Consider the following 19,015-nt stretch of genomic DNA (forward strand, 5'->3'; position numbering starts at 1 on the left):
CTCACAACTACAAGTTTTAAAAATTAGGATGTGATGGAGAGCTTTCCATTTTGGGTTCAAGTGACACCCTCTCTACTTAGGTGACCACTGAGGATACTCCAGGCATTCAAGTACCACTATTAGATTGAATTAAGATTGTTTCTTCTTACTCTTTGGGCTCATTTGGGCTTTAATCATTGTTAACTATTCCCACCTGTACCTATCTCCAGGTGTCTGCCTTCAGAGGTGGATTACCTCCCTAGGTATGTTTCTGCCAGAGGATTTTTCCAGTAAAATTTGAGTTTTCTGTTTTTAAGTGCTTACTCATGAGGTAGGCTTGGTTTCTCTCCAAACATATTTTACTTGTGTGTTTTTCTTACAATGTAATGTACCCTGAGACAACTGTTGTTGTAAAATGTGTGCATTTAAATAAGAAAAAATGAATTCGATTTTATTATATTAACATTAATTGGCAACACGGCTCCACAAAACTGTTCTTTGAATAATACTTTTATTCATTAACAAGATTCTTTCAAACCACCAGCAATCCTGCATTCTGAGTATTTTGTTGAGTCGTCCACTGAAATCGACCAAATAATGACAACATCATGAGTCAGCATGATAATAACTCTATCCTCTGGAGATTCAGAGGTCTGGAATTGGATCACAATGTCCTTCCATCACAAGGTTTGGGATCCAGACACTGTTTGCTGACAGCAGTGACCAGCCATGGCCAATTCACCAACCACTTTGGCAGCATTTGCTATTTGCGCAACATGAAAACATAACAGTGGTTGTTCTGTTGTCACGTAAAAGAGACTAAATGTGTCTAAGGGTATAACTAGAGAACGGCGCTGGATGTCCCAGGAGCAAAGAAGGAGGCTCCTTTATCGTGGACCTTGTACTGAAAAAGCTTCTTCTGTGTGTGCTGCCCATCGCCTCGTCTCCTCCTCCAACAAACCTCCACCTGGAAAAACAACAGTGCACCTTGTGCTAAATTTGATACTGTTTAAGGACAAGAAATAGACACTAGATGGATTTTGTCAAGTTCAGCTGAAATGAGATTAATAAAGTAATCAATCAACAGAAAATTAGTCAGTAATAATGTTCTTAATTACAAAAATGTTAATCACAGTTACCAAAAACAATCATTTTACCCTCTTTCTGTTCAAATATTTGTAACTCTATAACATAGAAAGCTCAAATCGATTTTGACTTGTTAACTGAATCTAAACACCTGGATAATGAGCAGATCTGTGTCTCTGATGTGTTCAGTCTGAATTAGAAAATTTGCATCCACATACACACATACCTGACCGTGTATGTCCCTGCAGTAGCCAGTTGGGAGACCCTGTACATGAAGAGTGAGGCTGCACTGGTGGGTCAGGCCCTTGAGGAGCCACTCTGATCCCTCATCACTTCCATCATCCTCCGCTTCTTCTCCATGACAGCGTACCAGCATCACTATGTTCCCCTGCAGTGCAGACATGTTTATAAGATTATTTGTAGAATCCACTGAGTTTAATTTGAGGAGAGGACTTTTAATGAAAGGGCATTTTGGTCTAACCTGTAGCTGAGAGCAGACTGTGGCTCTGCAGTAGTGGCTGAAGTCCAGCGCGGCTCCAGCGCTGACCCCCAGACTCAAAAGCACACTGACGTCATCCACCAGCAAAACGGGAGGACCCCACTCTTCCACCCCTTCCTCCCCACCACCATCACTGCTCACACTGGACCGCACAAACTCATACAGCCTCTGCAGGCCAACGGTAGGATCTCTGGGGACAAAGGAGGTGATGCTGTCTGACTAGTCCTAAAGTCAGTTGAGGTTTTTTTTTTTTTGTTAACATGTTTTGTTTTTTTAAATACGTGACAATTATGCAATGAAAGTTATGAGTAAGAACAGTGGTTATACCTGAGGAAGTCCATGGCTTGACTTCCTGTTGTGGTTTCTTGAGGAATCAAAATAGATAGCGACTCCTTAAGGCCCTCTAGGAAAATCAGCTGACCCTTTTCCCTTGCCTGTGTTAAACTTACACCCTGAGAACACACATTTCACGCAAAAAAGAGGTTTTTAAAAAAATATTTGACTCCTGTTGTGTCACTAATAAAGCGTTTTAATTCTGCTGCTGATCCTTGTTTAAATAGATTTAGATCTTGAATAAGATATCATGTCTTTAATGACAGTGGCTCACTGGGGAAGGATGGAAATTGCCCTTCATGCCAGTGGTTTTGATGTTTTCTTGCAGAAAATGTTAGTTAACACTCACCAGTCTTTGACTGATTGCACTGTAGTGACTGAAGGACTGCACCAGACCCAGAAAACACACTTTGCATCGCGCTAAAACCAAAAAAACAAACAAACAAAAAAACAGATTAAACACATTAGCTGTTAAACAGACAGCTAGAAAATGACAATACTGTGGCAAGTTACACCTCACCTCGCAGGTAGAAAGACAGGAAGTGGTGAATGAGGAAAGAGGCATCACTCTGTCTGTCAGACACTAAAATAAATTCCCCCTGTAGGATGGGCATTGTGGCACTTAATGACGCTGGATAACTTGCAGTGCACTTAAGCTCGTTACAAATACACGACTACAAGTAAAGTAGTGTTCAAAGTGAGACTGAAAATACTGCATTCCTTACCTGAGTGAAGCTGTCTGGAGTGGCGTTCAGGATGCTGTTGAGCTCTGTAAACATAGCTAACCTTGGAAGCTAAGCTAACTGTAAATAATACAAGCTAAACGGTTTCAAAGTGACACACACCAGGAGATTTTAACAGAAATTAACCGACATGTCTGTTTTGTACATATATGGGATAAAATTAAAGGCTTACGATTCTATTTTTAACAAATCAAAGATTAGAAAGCTTTTCTCCGCAGTCTCTGCTTTCTGCTTGTTGTTAACGCCTGGAAATATAAACCAAAGAAGAGGTCTCACTCCGACCCTTTATCCGTGACAATCTTTTCGATCATTTTCACAATTTTTTTTATTTTGGCACATTACACTCAAGCTATAATAAAGCCAAATATTAAGGCAAATCTTAATATTTGGCTTACGATCATACTAAAAATAAATTCCACTACGGGCTAGCAAACAGGAAAGCGTGGTAGCGAGTGCGCATCGTCTTCATAGACAATCTTCGTAAGCACATGGAAACTTCTTCGGCGTTGCCGTCTTAATGTCGTGTGCAAGCAGCCCCACATGCTGGTGGTACTGTGGTAATAGACGTGGTGGTAGACGCATCCCGAGTATTTCACAAAAACAGGTATATACAGGAATATATGTTAAAGTATTATTATTATTATTATTATTATTATTATTATTATTATTATTATTATTATTCCATGGTAATAGTGACCAATTTCACCTCAGAGATGCACCTGCACACTCCAGTCTTCATCTCCAGAGACACATTTTTTCCTCTGACATTTTTTTTTACATCTAGCATTTAAATAAGTTCCAACAGTGATATGAAATCTATATCTAGCAGCCCACAAAAGTGAAATGAAAAACTGCAATTAAATATTTCTATTTGCTATACATTTTTAAAACTGTCATTTTGCATCTCTTTTGCCGCTTGAATGTCAATCAGTATTGGCTTATTATTAATCAATTAAAGATCTGAAGATTGAATCTCTGCACATTCATCACTCAGCACATCCTTCTTCATCATTTTTATTTTATGTCTTGCTCTGTTTAAACTTAATGACAGATTCTATTCATGGTGAAGCACTTCTGAGGGAATACTCATTAACCTTTTGGTTGTTCTGCCTCAACAATTCTCATCACACTGGAGGTTTCCAAAATTTTGACATCAGTCAGCTGATAAGTCTTTGTGAAACATACAGTTTTGTTGCTATATTTGATGTTGTTGCCGTCCAAATTTAAGGAACGGTTTGTGTTGAAATGCAGAAAGCCTGATTACATAATGTGTGTGTGTATATCAAGTCATCCATCTTACATTCATGATTCAAGCAACCAGCTCGGTCTAGTTAAACTGGGAAACAGAACTAAAGCCACCGGACATTTTTCCAATCAGCAGATGGCACTGTGTAACTCTCACACAACTCAACACCAAAGAGATCACTACAGTAAATGCAATGAAACTGCACGTGATGACATTATCGCAGTGCCTGTAAAATTACCGGCAAAAGCAGACAGCTCATTAGCTGCCTGATTCTGATTTGCTGAATTTATTCAATTACTTCTTTTCTTTTTATTTCCACTAATTTCAATCCTGACTGCCTGAAGGTATTTTAGATCAAACTTACATATCCAGTAGAAATACAGGCGCATGTTGTGTCCAGAGGATGAATATCTAAAGTTTCTTTGGTTTTCACTAACTTGAAATAAAGAAAAGGCAAAAACAGTAAAGAAAAATTGCTTCAGTCCACATGAACACTGAGCTTTAAAGTCAAAGATCTCCACTGGAGGGATGAACACAATTTTTTCATGATGTATTCCCTGATTTGGTGTTTTGATAGTGGTGGTGAACAACACTGTCTGACATGGAATTTCCAAACATCCCATAGATGTTCAGCTTAGTTGACATCTGGTGACTGTAAAGTCGACACCATGAGCCACATAATTTTCACCATTCAGTGACCCCTTGTGCCCTGAGGATGGTGGCAGACTGCTTCCTTCAGGATAGAAGCATTGATTTAATGATAGGATGAAGGTGATCACTGAGAACAAATTTTGTATTGGTTTGCAGCGATGTGAGCCTTGGCAACAAAACACTGCAGAAAAATAAACCTCCCGGATAACTTCATCGAAGTGATTCAAGGGTTCAGTTTTTCTTTTCATTTGTCTCTATTTCAGCTGCAGATGCCCTGAGTTATTCACCAGCTAGGGGTTAAATGGGTTTGCCTGTCTGCTACTTTTGAAATTGGTTCAGCTGAGTTTTTCTCTTTGGGAACAGCTGCCTGCTGCGGCCAAACATGATGTAATGAGAGCAGCGAGACGACCGAAACAGTAAAGCTGCGGGCAGAGAAACAAAACATCGAGCTTAAGATGCTAAGAAGGCTTCAAAAACTTACATGGATAATAAGTGATGGCTTCCTAACGGCGTGCCTTTAACAATACATGTGGATATTATTTATTTTTAAGTCAAGTATTCATTCGTGTAGTTTTGAAATAAGTGATAAAGATTGTGTACTTTAACACTTAACAGTTTAGCAGTTTAAACAAAGCTCTTTTGTTTTATATTCATTTCCACCAGTTCTCTGGACACACCAGCTCGAAAATCTTAACCACTTAAATAATCAGCAAGATATAAAAAAAATATATTTAGTCCAGTAATTAGTCATCAAGTGAGAAGAGTAATACAAAGAAATCCAGTAAGTTTTTATTGACTTGTTTGGTGAAATGACCATTTGGTCTGGCGTAACTGTTTGAGGACTGACACAAATACAAATAAATAAATAAATAAATACAAGTTTCTGCCTCTGTGAAGGTTGTCGGCAGCCTTTGTGGATTGAGACCATCAGAAGGTCACTGGTCTGATTCCCATCGTCCCTGAAGTGTTCCCAAGAAAAACAGTAAATAGCACAATGCAGTGTAGCTGTAAACTTTAAAGTATAAAGAGACTTAAAAAAAAGTTTTATTAATGTTTTTTTGTGCTTCTGTAATTACTTTAATATAAATATTTAAATATATAAATATTTAAAACAATGTAAACATATCTGAAATAAATTCCCAAATATTATTACTATATTTTATTCACTGCTTGATGTTTGCATTCATGTCACTGCATATAATCTAATACATATCCAAATGCTCTTTCCCCCTTCCAGAAGACATCGTGCATTTAGCTTTTCTCAGCTGAGGACAGTTTATAATTCTTGGAACTCCAGAGTTTGTCGCCCTCCCCTGCGTTATAATAATCCAATCTGATCCAACCTTGGAAGCAGATCAGCAAACACTATTTTGTGAATTTCAATTTCCCTGAATGAAAGATTTTCATTAACTCCAAAAACAAGTAAAATGCACATTCACAGAACCTTTTTCAAGATGACAGTGAAATGTACAAGGAACAGGTCATCAGGGGTTGTACGGGTTAAGTATCCATGTCCTGTACCCTTGTTGCTCATTGGTGATGGAGGCTGGCAGAGAGGGAGTACTGATGGGGTTACAGATAGAACAAGGAGAAGAAGCTGGGTACAGGGCATCCGCCCACTTTAAAACTCGACCTTTAGCTTTGCTGGGGCCATTAACAGTCCTGGGACTTGGCCCGTTGGTGATGTGTGGTTTGGTGTTGGGCATCCTGTAGAGGTAAACGTCATAGTGTGCAACAGGTCCTTTGGAAGGTTTCAGCTTGACGTTCTTGTTGAGGTGGAGCTCCAAATTGATGGTCACCTTACAGTGCAGAAATAGACTGGTTATTAATACGCAAATGTAGGAGTAAAGTAAGAGAGGTAATGCACAAAAATATTAACAACTAATTATTCTCCTGTTGAACATGTTTGCAAATTGTGTTTGTTCTCTTTAAAGCAGACTGGATACATCTGATTTATAGTATTTTATTAGAGATGCATAGTAAATAGTTTGGTCAATTACATGATAATTTGACATGAAATCAAAAGTATGCAATTAAATTGTTTAGTCTCGAGTATTTGTTTGAGTTTAAATATTTAAATATTTGTTTAGAGTACACAGTTAGAAGACAGGATCTCATGGTAAGTTAATAACTGAGGACCTGAAATAATTTTAGTTTCAATGATGCACAGCAGAAAATTAAGAAAATACATTTGCAGTTGGATACAACTTCAACGGTTCAGTTCTCGGATGGGGAACATTATTTGAATGTCATAGGCTCCACTTTTCCGCCCATGTTTCCAGTTTCTCTAAATCTATAAAGTCATGAAATAAAATACAAATTGCAATACAAAAAGTAACTAGGATTCATGCCTTTCGGACAATGTTTGCTTTGTTCCATCAATTTGTCTGCCTATGTAGTTTACAGGTGTAATGGGACAATGCCATCAAAAATCCTGCAGCAGTTTTGAGTGAGTAAATAATGCTAACCTGCAGGTAGTGACATCAGCTGCTGACACTTAAAGGGAATTAGACCAGCCACAATGGAAACCTCACAAAACCTTGCTTGTTTGTTTGGCTGTAAAGCTAATCTAAGAGTGACAAAAATACATCATCTGGGAAATATGAATGTCCACAACAAATTCTGTGCCAACCCAACAGATGACATTTCACCAGGTAAGTGTGAACTTACTTTGAGGCAGTGATTGATGAGATCAACAAACAAATTCTGATAATAGAACATAAGTTGAATAAATACACAGTGCAGTTTTATATTAAGATTTAAACACACACTCTCTCTCTCTGTCTCTGTCTCTCTCTCTCTCTCTCTCTCTCTCACACACACACACACACACACACACACACACACACACACACACACACACACACACACACACACACACACACTCCAAGACCTGATTACTGTCAGACCTGTTGAATCAAGAAATAATTAAGCAGAACCTGTCTGCGGGCTAAAAGACCTCAGAAAAAAACACGTAATGTCACAATCTAAAGAAACTTGCGAACAGATGAGAAAGAAACTTGTTGACAACTATCAGTCTGGAACGAGTTACAAGCCATTTGGCTTTGAAAGTCCAAAGAACCAGGGAATGCCCATTATCCACAATTGGAGAAAACTTGGAACAGCGGTGAATGTTGGCAGGAGTGGCCAAATCTACTCCAAAACTACTCCAATAATTTATGGTAAGTGATTGGCGATCACTTATAGGTTAAACAAGAGAGCAACTTTCAGTGGGATCACGCTGGCCACAATGATGAGTGCTCGGACAACACTCTACTTTGAATCTCTTCACAGAAAGTGGAGATTGCGGCTATTTACAAATTACAGATGAAAGGGCCTAAAATAGAGACACAAGTGGTGGCTTGGTTTCCAAAGCCAAACTCAAAATCACCTTTTTGGTCAATTATGCTGAAGCAGACGTCTCAAGGAGTAGATTTTGGCAACACACACACACACACACACACACACACACACACACACACACACACACACACACACACACACAAGGAAAAGACAGATCCCGAAACAAAACACACAAAGCCCGACCACAACAACACATGAATAGGCCAAGACTTTATTTAGTCAGGGGGCCTCGTCTTCATCATCATCAGACTACACAGTCTCTGTTTAAGGAAACATTTGGGTCACATCACTCTTAGCTTTGTAAAAGTCACTGTTGCACGGCACTACGGGGCTGTCAACTGTTTCACTCACTCACTCACTTGGAGGAACGGAGGACAGGGGGTGGGTTTCTCTGGTTGGGACTGGTAATGTATCACCACATTTCCATCATAAAAGGCCAGAGGGTCCTGTTCTGATCAACAGCATTCCTCAGAGCCTCATTAGTAAACTAGACGGTGCCAGAATGATTCATTTAGAAATCGGGGGTTGGTGGGTAAGACATGCTCTCTTACTCCCCCTCTTGCTTTCTGTCTTGTTTCTTTTGATTTCTGTCCTGCTTTTAATGCGGCTTTGTAAGGCACGCAGTACACTTGTGTATGCACGCATGTAGATTTCAATTGAGAGCACTGGGGCAGTTATCTGGTTGCTTCTACATGTGTGTCACTATATCTGTGTTTCGGTGTGAAAATGTGTGCACGTCGTGTTAATTTTAGCATTTCTGTGTACAGATACGTGCATGATTGTGTGTGTTTGAGTGTGCATGCCTCCTTCATGCACCCTACTATTTGTGTGCCTGCATCAGCCAATCACAACGGCCACTTCATGATCCTAGCACCATCATTCCACCGTGCTGTCAGCCAATCGCAGCCTGCTGATGAATCCCAAGTCCCAGCAGGTTTGACTCTGAACAGAAGAGAAAAAAAATCTTCACATGCCTTCAACATGTTCACTGTTTTTTCTAGTTCCTTTGCTGCTGCCCCCATTTTACTGCTTGTACCCTTCATACATACTTTACACCTCTGATAGAGGATTTTCCCCATAATATGAAGTTAAAAAGAGCATTTGTTTTCCATTCTAGATAAAATGAAAGTGACTCGCTGCATTAATTCAAATGCTGTGTATTTTTGATGTTCTTGTCACTTTAAAAATGCACTCTTCTTATTAGCGGAACTTCTTTGTAGCATTTCAGAGAGAATGAAAGTGTTTTTGAATTTAAAAAAAAAAGAAGAAAAAAAACATGCTGATAATGTTATAGATTATGCGATGGGACTTGAGACCCTTCCTGATTTAAAAAAAATGGGTCATAAGATTTTAAATAATCCATCCTCTTATCTAATTCACTGTGGGGAAGCTGAGCCTATCCCAGCTATCAAACAGTGCTCCGTGGATAGGTCAACAGTGTGTTGCAGGCCTAACATAGAAAGATAAGTAACCATTCACTCTCATGGACATTTTAAGATCACCAATTAAGCTAACTAAATGCTTGTCTTTGGACAGTGAAGCTGGAGAGCAAAAGGTAAAATGTGAAAACTTAATGCAGAAAAATCAAAGGCAGCCAGTGTATTTGAACCCAGGAACAGTGCTAACCAGTGCGCCACTGTTTCCAGGTGAAAAACAGGGACTAAACACAGAAACCTTTACCAAACCCAGAAATGGAAAAGATTGGCTGACTGCTCTTCCTTAATTCTGTGTCAGTTAGTTAGTTGGTGGGGTAATTTTAAATAATGTGTAGGGCTATTTTGTTGTCTAATCGTGGATAGTTTACCCTTCTGTGGTAATTTGTGCTCAACAAATGAAATGAGGAGTCACAAACAAATTTGAGTTTAAAAAAAGAGAAGAAAACCTAGTGCAATTAAGCATGCATTTTTTCTAATGGCCACCAGGAGGCGAATCTGGTTTTGTAGAAATTAGCTGGAGAAAGATCCAAATGCCCACTATGGTCTCAGTAAACACTTTCCTGATGAGTTTATTTTCTCAATCCTTAGTTTCGAGTTTTAATGTTAATTTTGTGGATTATACACGAGTAACATAGACAAGTATCTATGATACTTGTGATACATGGTACGATTTTGGGGGTTATTATTGAAACATCGCAAAGTCTTTGGAGTTTCCTCAGTTCCTCACTCAGATCCAGCAATAGGATACTCCCTAGACAGGTTTCTAGTCCATCACAGGACAGAAAGACAGACAACCACATTCTCGGATTTACACCTACACACAAGTTCAGAGTTGACATTCAGTTCAGTTCAATTCAATTCAATTTTATTTATACAGCGCAAAATCACAACAACAGTTGCCTCAAGGTGCTTTTAAATTTTAAGGTAGACCCTACAATAATACATACAGAGAAAAACCCAACAATTATATGACCCCCTATGACCAAGCACTTTGGCGACAGTGGGAAGGAAAAACTCCCTTTTAACAGGAAGAACCCTCTGGCAGAACCAGGCTCAGGGAGGGGCGGCCATCTGCCACGACCCAACAGACTTGTGACATGCAAGTCTTTGAATTGTTTTTAAATTTTTGTTTTGTGTTTCTCTTGAAAGACACTATAAACTAACACTAAAATTTGACGAGAGTCATGATGAGGACATTACAAAGTACAGTGGATATTTCAGCTGTAAGTGGTAGCTGGACAGCTGTGTTGGAGAGGATTAGGTTTGTCTGAAGAGATTGCAGGGTGCAACATTGAACCTAAAGTGGAGTTAAGAGCACTTTTAATGCTCTGATATTCTACAGTCTATTTCTAGATGACCGTAAAGCTGCATAAGAGTCGCTTAATCTGCCTCATCCATCCGTGTGTGTGTGTGTTTGTGTTTGTGCGTGCGTGCGTGTGAAGGCAGAGAAGGCTGGAGGTCACTGCATTTGGATCTCGTCTGCTCAAACTGTAGCCTCAATGTGGGTTTCCATGGCAATGACGCCCTCTGTCTGAAGATGCACAAAATCACTGCCAGCAGCAGATAAGTGAGAGTGAAGAACAGAAGGAGAGGAAAGAGAAGGGTGCGCGTATAACGGGAAAAGGGTTAGTGCACATGGAAAACACACATCCTCATGCAGGGCTAATATCTGCTTTAACTCAACAGGTTTCAGTCTTTTCTCAGAGGGATCAAGGGGCAGACTGTTAGCATCTTTCTGCTTAAAATCAGTCTCACAAAAATCTTCCAAGCTCCTATTATCATCCCACATACAGTGAAGCTTTGTGGAATACTTTGCGGCTCTGACCCTTGCCCTCGTTATCTAATTCCCTTGAACAACACAAACAAACACGACCTTTATGTATTACATAAGGGTACAGCTGGGAAAACATTCATTATTTTATAATACTGCTTCCTGATTTTGCAATAAATCATGTGTGCTTCTATTCAGCAATATTCAGGGTTATCTGAACTGTAGGTGTTTTATTTAATAGGACTTTATTTTGTTTTAGTTTTTGTGGTACACAGCTTTACTGTTTCCCATGTTTAGTGATATGTCTGACATTCCTAATAGTTTTTTGGATCATCGGATCATCTTCAAAAGGTTACTCACTGAAATAATTTGCTAATCCCTCATAATTGTGTACTACAGCTCTCAATTGAAAGCACTGGAGCAGTGTCCGTTGTGTCCTTGGGCAAGACACTTCACCCGTTGCCTACCGGTGGTGCCAGTGTCCGGCAGCCTCGCCTCTGTCAGTGCGCCCCAGGGCGGCTGTGGCTACAATGTAGCTTGCCATCACCAGTGTGTGAATGTGTGTGTGAATGGGTGGATGACTGCATGTGTAAAGCGCTTTGGGGTCCTTAGGGACTAGTAAAGCGCTATACAAATAGAGGCCATTTACAGCTGTTAACTGTGAGGAAGAGGATAGCACTGACAGGATAAGAAGAACTTAATGAATTAAATTATATCGTTTACTTATTTGCCTTAAGAAAACAACGCTCACATTAAAGTTGTTTTTATGCCTTCTCTGGTATTGAAATGGTTTAGCCCCATAGCGCAAATCCAGTAGGCGAAAAGAAATAACACCAGACTATGAATGCTGCCCTGGAAAACCAACATCAACTAGTTCTGCATCTTGTCCAAATTCAGGTCAAGAAATGGTCCCCAGTTGGTGAGGTTCTCAGCATTTACTGGCTCAGGTCTACAAATTTAAAACCTAATGAAATCATGGAACTAGAACTGCGTCACTAGAACACACCCAAGTGCAATGACAGTATGCTTAAATAGTCCCCATAGAGACAGCATTTTGCAAACTGCTACAGCTACATGTGGATTATCCTCCTAATACATGCAGTAATGCATTTTCAAATGTATCTGCTTTAATCTTACCACAAAAAACAAAGATTTAAAGGTAAAGTAGACAAATATCTGTTACTGAATACTGCCTGAAAGGAAAAGATGCCACAGCAATGAGTAGGCATCACAAAGATGAAGACAAAAATAAACCAAATCATGAGAAAGAAAGAAATATTTAGCTGCTATTCTTTTGGATTGATCGTGGAAATCTATTATCCCTTTTATCTGCATTTTAGTTTCCATTAACTGAAGAAACATGCCTCATAAATAAGGTTCAGTCTGTCACAGTGTTACTCTCAGAGGGATGACGGCACCTCCCCCACCCTCCCTCGCTCGGTAATGTAATGCCCACTTGTTGCCATGGAGTCCAATGGTACTTTTGCCTTCACTTGCTTCAATTCAGAGGACCCTCCTTTAGTTTGTGTGCGTGTGTGTTTGAGCATGTGCAGTCATGTGCTACTGCATGTGCCAGCTTCCACAAGTGTGTATGATAGGCAGGCAGGAATAAAGAGAGTGATAATCACTGTTGCTGCTGTTTTTGTAGCTCACCGACTGCTGTTTCCTATTCTGTGCTTTTAAAAAGTCTTTTCATATACTTTTCAGGGGCTGAAATGCTCTCTTACCCCCGATCTATTTATTTGAAGAAAGAGAAGGGCATCCAAACCTTCCCCCACTCTCCACACAGCAGCACCCATCCAGCCTGGGAAGGATCCACCACAATACTGCTGTTTAACCCGTCTTTTTCTTCGTGATCCAAAAAAGAAACCTGACAAAAGGCTGCAGGCACTCCAGCCTCATCTGAGACCCAATCAGGGTCTTTTACAGCTCTTGGTAAATGTGTGTTTCGTTGTTACTGTACTTTTATTCTTGTGGAAATTACTTCACAAAAGTCACAAAAAACTGTCAAGATGCAACCCATAGAAAAAAAACGAATGATTTATGAATTTTCTCAAATGTAAAATATCAACATTTTAAAAGTTTAAACCCCCAGAACAAGAAAAACAAAGGAAGCTGTCACCTAGAATGATTTCAGACTTACCTTGACTGGCTTTACTGATTTTGTTGAAACTAAGCTTAAGACCTGACAAGAACATGCCTTGAAACACACAATACCTGATTTTGTTCAATCATTTCCAATCAAAAGGTTCTGTGGCTCCATCCATAAAAAGACCCTTCAAGGTCCTCTTCTTATGCACTTCTGAGCAACTTTTAGCACTAATGCTGATTTGACATTGCAACAGCCTTTGAATTTAATTTAGAAGAATCAGATGAAGTCACAGGGAACAAAAGTTTCCTAATAGTTTATGTGACCAGTCACAATTGTTTTGGTTCGGACAAAAAAAGTGAGCCTGGTTCAGGTTGTTTGTGCTGACTCTGAGGGATGAATTCAAGGTGTGCAACAACTGGTGAGAATAACAATGGCTTGTTCCTGATGCATCACCTTTAGGTGTGGACACTGCAGGATCATGAAGATCATGTCAGTCTGACACAGAGTGTTTACTCTCTGCACACGTATAATTGGTGAGAATAAGACTTAGAGGAAGCTGTCGTCACATAGCAGGAGTGCTGAAAGTGGCACATGCTCACATAAAGAGAAACCTGGAAGGGCCGTGGCCAATTTTAAATGATGCATGGTGATGTAGAAGGCTTTATATAAAGTATGAACGCAGCCTTGGGTAACCCAGTGGTTCTTGGAACCACATTGTGAAGCCAGTGCCATTTTCATGTTTTGAAACCAGATGTGATCATCAAGGTGTGGACGGTGTTTGCTCATATGTTAGTGACTAGACCGATGCTCTGTACATATGCAAGTGTACCTGTGAATATGTGGGGGCATCTGAAAAAAAAAATACAAGATTTACTAAAGTAGAGCTGAAACATTGGAATTGTGTGTGAACATTGAGGGATTATTTTTAAGAACTGTCTGAAAAATAAAAAATACAAATATTTTGTCAACCAAAAGCTATTGTAATAATTTCCTTTGTATTGCACTGTTTTTTGTCTATAGCAGATTTTACGGTAAATGTGAATGCAGCAGATGTGGGGGGTTTTCATCCCGAAGTGTTATTTATTCACAAGCGTGAGCATGTCTGCATGGTGTGTGTGTCCAGCTGGAAACAGGGAAGCGTCTCTGGAGGCAGGAAACATGCAAAAGCAGCAGACTGGTTCCTGGTGTTTGTTGTCATGATTTATGTGCTGTGAGGGCAATTTTTGTAACAGTAGACCAAAATGCCAGTAACATCGTCAAATCTCTGATTTTTTATTTTCATCCATCTATCTTTGTAATAAAATAAAAAAAAGCAATTTCTGCATCCAATGTTTTTGTTAAGGTCAAAATCTTACATGTTGAAAGTTCCTACATCATCAAAAACACAATTTATTTTAAGTTTATTAACCAGTATGGAACAATTAACCCACCTTTTCCTCCAACTTCCATTTCATCTACAACTCTACTTTTATTTATATTTGTCTGGAATAAACTAGATTACACACATCCCTCAGGATTGACTGGTGTCCTGGTGTTTTGTTCCCACCCTAACGTCCAGCCTACCTTAAAGAGCTTTCTGCTAAATATTGTTAAATTACAGAAATCACAAACTTTTTTTGTTTGTTTTTGAAATTTTACACTAAGGTTAGAAAATCATAATGACCCGTACAGGAACAAAGGTCATCTTCTTCGCCTACAGCAAATCAAACTATTTCAGTCACTACACAGAGGTTTAACTTTTACCTAAGTTTGCAGTTATATTCAAGGCATACCACTTAAACCAGGATAACTGAGACACCTCAGTCTACAGATTAAGGCCATGGGATGTGTGTGAAAGCTAATAGGTCGAGCTGTGATTTCTTGTGAAATATATGTCAGCATCTAACAGCCACTTAGGCTTATATGTGATACTAAATATCAATATTAGACATAATCTGTGCTTTTTGAAAATAACTATTAATTGTTGTGAAGCGGATCAGACTCCCCAACCTGACTGCGTAACCAAGGAAGTACATTTATGACAAGGACTGAAGAAGCTGCGTTCAAAGCCATGCACAGAGCGTTGGAATTCAGGGGTAAGAAAAGGGGGAGGCGACACTGAGGTAAAACACAGGACCCAAAGAGGTCATGTTAAAAAGGTTTATTTCAACAACTGTCTGAATCTTGTTTGTTTATTCTCTGTTCGAAATCCCAAAAAAGTACAAAAAAAACCAAAAAAACAAGTACATCAAAGGATTAGAAATCACATCAATGAAAACCAAGACACATTGTGTTGCTTCTTTTAAATCAATCCAAGCATTGTTTCTCCAATATTTATACATACTCACTGGATTAGTCAGACAAACATCAAAACCTCTCAGTAGCTTTATCTTAACTTTTTTTTTTTTACATTGACGTTTTACGTACGTTTTAAACTTCTGTATGATTTCTTTCTTTTTACAAAATACACCAATGCAGGCAGGGGGAGGGTGTGTCTATGTGTGTGTGTGTATACATATAAGTGTGGCTATGTCGTCATCTTTTCACAGTGGGTGTATGCTTCTTATGTGTGTATGTGTGTGTGTGTGTGTGTGTGTGTGTGTGCAGGTAAGAAAGATAAGGGACAGTAGAGTGACAGCAACAAGGGGGTAACAAGGGGCTGCGAAACAGGGGTGTGGCTGGATGTAAGGGGGTGTTGCAGGGCAGCAGCAGGGTGCAATTGGTGGGGGTGGGGTTACTTTCACCTGGGGCAGTGACGGCGGCGATGGTCGTATATGATTTTTGCGGCGACTTGGGGCCGCTTTGTGGCAGTGTTGCCGTGTTGGAAACGGGTACAGACTGTGTTGGTTGGCTGGTATATTGGCTGGCTGGCAGGCTGGCTGATTGGTTGGTTGGTTGGACCACTTAGGTGCACACGGCAGCGGATGGACAGCAAGCAGGGAGGGGTTTGCGGGCACCCATTGCCGGCGCACCTTGTCGTTTTTCGATGTTGGATTGATGGGTTGCTGGGGTTGTTTTGTTTCACATCATGTTGTTCTGCAGTGAGTTTACCTCCGAGGAGTTCTCCTCGCCCAGGACCTTGTGGTTCTCATGTTTGGGGGTCAGAGAGTTGTGGATGTTGAGGGAGTCATCCTCCTTGGGCGGGGCCTTCACCGGGTCCTCCAGCTTGTTCTGGGAATTAGGATCATCCTACCCAAGAAGGGGTGGAGGAGGAGTGGGGGAATAAATTACAGTTAGAACCAAAGAAATCAATCAACCATCAGTCTGATTTTTAGTTATAACCCTGCTTATTGGTCGAGAACTGCCTCTGAGTTCATTTAAACTTTCTGCAAAAGAAAAGAGTGGACTTTCTTTATCACGAGGATTCTTCAGCAAACAGATTACCAATCGTTCCATATTAAGTAATTCTGTATTAACAATGTATGCCCAATGCCAGCATTCAGTGCCAGTTTAGGAAATATTTTGTGCTTTATGTACCAAGGCAAGGAAAGAATGTGGAGGTTGGAGTGGCAAATCGATATATGGCTACATCCAGCCACTATTCAGTAGTTTACATTATTAAAACCCACATTTTCCATAATGTTGACCAAGGATTTTTCAATAGTTTTTCAGTGAGACACACTCACCATAGTGTATTTTTCAGAAAAATGAATTCATGATTCACCCCAAGCACACAGATTCTGAGACGTCAGCACTGGCACTGAACCTAAATATTTATTTTACTGAATCATCCAGTACTAACATTCCTATTCTAGCTACAAACTTAAAGAAAACAAAAATGAGCTTTGGCTCAACACATTTTTGATAAGTTTTAATTTGTCTTTAATTTCATGCATGGAAACAAATTGTCATGTTCTAATGTGGTGCTTTAATGGACCACACTGCTGCTGTGTTTACCTTTTTCTTTTGCTTTTAAAGTTGGATCTAATGAGTTCCAAAAATAATACAATCAGTACTACATCAAATAATACATAAAAGTAAAGATAGGTATTGATTGATTGATTGATTTTTTTGTCTGCACTTAATGGTTAACTGTGAACTGACATTTATCAGTGCTTGGACAGAAGAGCACAGGTGTGAGAGGTGAAATAAGGATATACTCAAAACAGCAAAATATAAATGAAAATGCGTTATGTAATTTTAGGTTTTCACAAGCGTAGAAGGCCGAATGCCCTTTCTTGTGTGTAGAGCATGGGAAGCTGACAGATGCTTTGTGCATATATCAGTGTACGTGTGAATGTGTGTGGGGGGCTCTATTGTGCCAGATCGGCACCCTGAATGGAACAAAAAGTTCACTTGAATTTATGTATGTGTGGGAGCTCTGTGTGACCATGTATAAGCGTTTAAGATTTAATATGTATTTTATCCATGTTTAAAAATAAAATGCAAGTGAACTGCTCAATATGGGCATTCATCGATTTTTCTTTAATTTCGTGCACTGAAACAGAATTTCAGCTAAATCTTGTGTCATCTTGATCAGAATTGTGAAATAATGATGACTGAATTCGATTTACCTGCCACAGGTTACTGGAAACATAAAGCAACAATTGTTAAGGTTTAAGTAGCAAGAACCATTTTCCCCCTTGTGACAGGAAAACCTATCTGCCATGAAATGAAACCAACATAAGTTTTGCTGTGATGAGTATACCGGTATATTCAAGTAGGTTTTGGGACCAGTCACAGAGAAACCGGTCCTTGACACTCTGGCAATCACCAGTTACTAGGGAAAACTGTGTATTTCCCGACTGGTGAATGGTTGCTGGCAGTTGCTGGGAAATCGGTTGCAACAGCCTCAGTTATGCAGGTCTAAAGACAAGTCAGGGACTCCCTGGCAACTACACTTGCCAACATATTCTTTGTTAGTTGACGAGTAGTTGCTGACAGTGAAATTGGTCATAAAGAGATATACAGTACTGCACCAACAGCCTCCTTGTGATTTCCTTGGTTGCTAGTAGATTGCCATAGTTAGCCCTAGTTTGCAGGTAAGATGTCTTAAAGATGTCTGCAAATACTCAACTTACTTGCAGAGCTGAGAAAGTGCAACACAGAAAACAGAGAAAAAGAAAATGTTTAGCTTCAAAGTAAAAGTTGTCTTTTAAAGTTGCAGCACCCTTTTGAAACATGTTGGTGCAATCAAAGCAACTGTAAGGAGGTTTTTGATCCAGCACGCTATTTGTGACCAATTTCACCTAATGACAGCCAGCAACCTCCAGCAACCAGTTGCCAACTGGGAAACACACATTTTTCCCTTGCAGCCTCTGAATACCAGGGGCTGCCACACTTCAGTCACACTGGCTCTTCTATAGGCCTGTGTGGCTAAGGACTTAAAATGTCAGCTAGATTTGAAAATTGCAATTATAAGGTGAGCATCCATAATGCATGATAATTCTTCACTTTAACCTCTTCAATCTGAAATTCATAAGCAAAATAGAACATTCATAACATTTAGTATACAGCCTATATAATATTTTGTGACTAGTTTAAAAAACGCTCGAATGCTATCATAATGTAAGCATGTAATAAAAAGGTTGTAATTTTTAGCATTTGTGAAAATATTTACAACTAAAAGTTTTATATTGGAAAAAAATACAATAATCTATGATAATCAGTTTACACCTATCTTCATTAGAGTGTGTTATAAACAAAAAGTGATTGCAGAAAAATGCTGGTGAATTGGTTTGACTTTGGATTTGTAGTAAAAACTTTAAATTCTGCAAAAAACACACGTATAAGCCTTTAAAAGCTGTCAGAATGGTGAAAAATACCATCAGGAAAAACAGAAGTTATTGAAAGCAAAAATAATTTTAGTAGCAGTCATTTCAGTGGTTTAAAAGCTC

The 19,015-nt window shown here is 39.4% G+C and overlaps 2 protein-coding genes and 1 long non-coding RNA gene across 10 annotated transcripts in view; 1 reads left to right on the plus strand and 2 right to left on the minus strand.

Moving 5' to 3' along the window:
* Window positions 1–471: 471 nt before the first annotated feature.
* On the minus strand, window positions 472–3,065 carry elp6 (elongator acetyltransferase complex subunit 6). The gene is made up of 7 exons (XM_026183811.1): window positions 2,623–3,065; window positions 2,418–2,496; window positions 2,247–2,317; window positions 1,892–2,016; window positions 1,547–1,754; window positions 1,292–1,453; window positions 472–946 (listed from the first exon to the last, which is right to left on the minus strand). Exons 1-7 carry the CDS (start codon window positions 2,674–2,676, stop codon window positions 821–823), a joined length of 825 nt encoding a protein of 274 aa, XP_026039596.1. The 5' UTR covers window positions 2,677–3,065; the 3' UTR covers window positions 472–820.
* Window positions 3,066–6,594: 3,529 nt separating this feature from the next.
* On the plus strand, window positions 6,595–14,167 carry LOC113032821 (uncharacterized). Of its 2 annotated transcripts, none has more exons than XR_003273936.1 (2): window positions 6,595–7,191; window positions 12,815–14,167. It is a non-coding gene; the product is annotated as an uncharacterized LOC113032821 (long non-coding RNA). The 2 variants fall into 2 exon arrangements; XR_003273937.1 differs by lacking the exon at window positions 6,595–7,191 and adding an exon at window positions 7,423–7,719.
* Window positions 14,168–15,324: 1,157 nt separating this feature from the next.
* cspg5a (chondroitin sulfate proteoglycan 5a) overlaps window positions 15,325–19,015 on the minus strand; it is a 58,718-nt gene continuing 55,027 nt past the window's right edge. For 6 of the 7 annotated variants that reach the window (XM_026183823.1, XM_026183820.1, XM_026183822.1 and 3 more), the window contains one exon: window positions 15,325–16,367. In XM_026183823.1, the coding sequence (XP_026039608.1) occupies window positions 16,200–16,367 (168 nt within the window). In that variant the 3' untranslated portion in view covers window positions 15,325–16,199. The remainder of the gene's footprint in view (window positions 16,368–19,015) is intronic. The other variant, XM_026183824.1, reaches the window with a different exon arrangement.

Source organism: Astatotilapia calliptera, chromosome 11 (genome assembly GCF_900246225.1).
Source record: "Astatotilapia calliptera chromosome 11, fAstCal1.2, whole genome shotgun sequence".
NCBI classification, from domain to species: domain Eukaryota; kingdom Metazoa; phylum Chordata; class Actinopteri; order Cichliformes; family Cichlidae; genus Astatotilapia; species Astatotilapia calliptera.

What these genes read in the sequence shown, in the direction of transcription:
- elp6 (XM_026183811.1), bottom strand. Translation starts at nt 2,676, where the DNA reads ATGTTTACAGAGCTCAACAGCATCCTGAACGCCACTCCAGACAGCTTC. An exon ending in CCTGTCTTTCTACCTGCGAG is followed by an intron (nt 2,318 to 2,417) that starts GTGAGGTGTAAC and finishes TTTTGGTTTTAG; the next exon opens with CGCGATGCAAAGTGTGTTTT. An exon ending in CAAGCCATGGACTTCCTCAG is followed by an intron (nt 1,755 to 1,891) that starts GTATAACCACTG and finishes CTTTGTCCCCAG; the next exon opens with AGATCCTACCGTTGGCCTGC.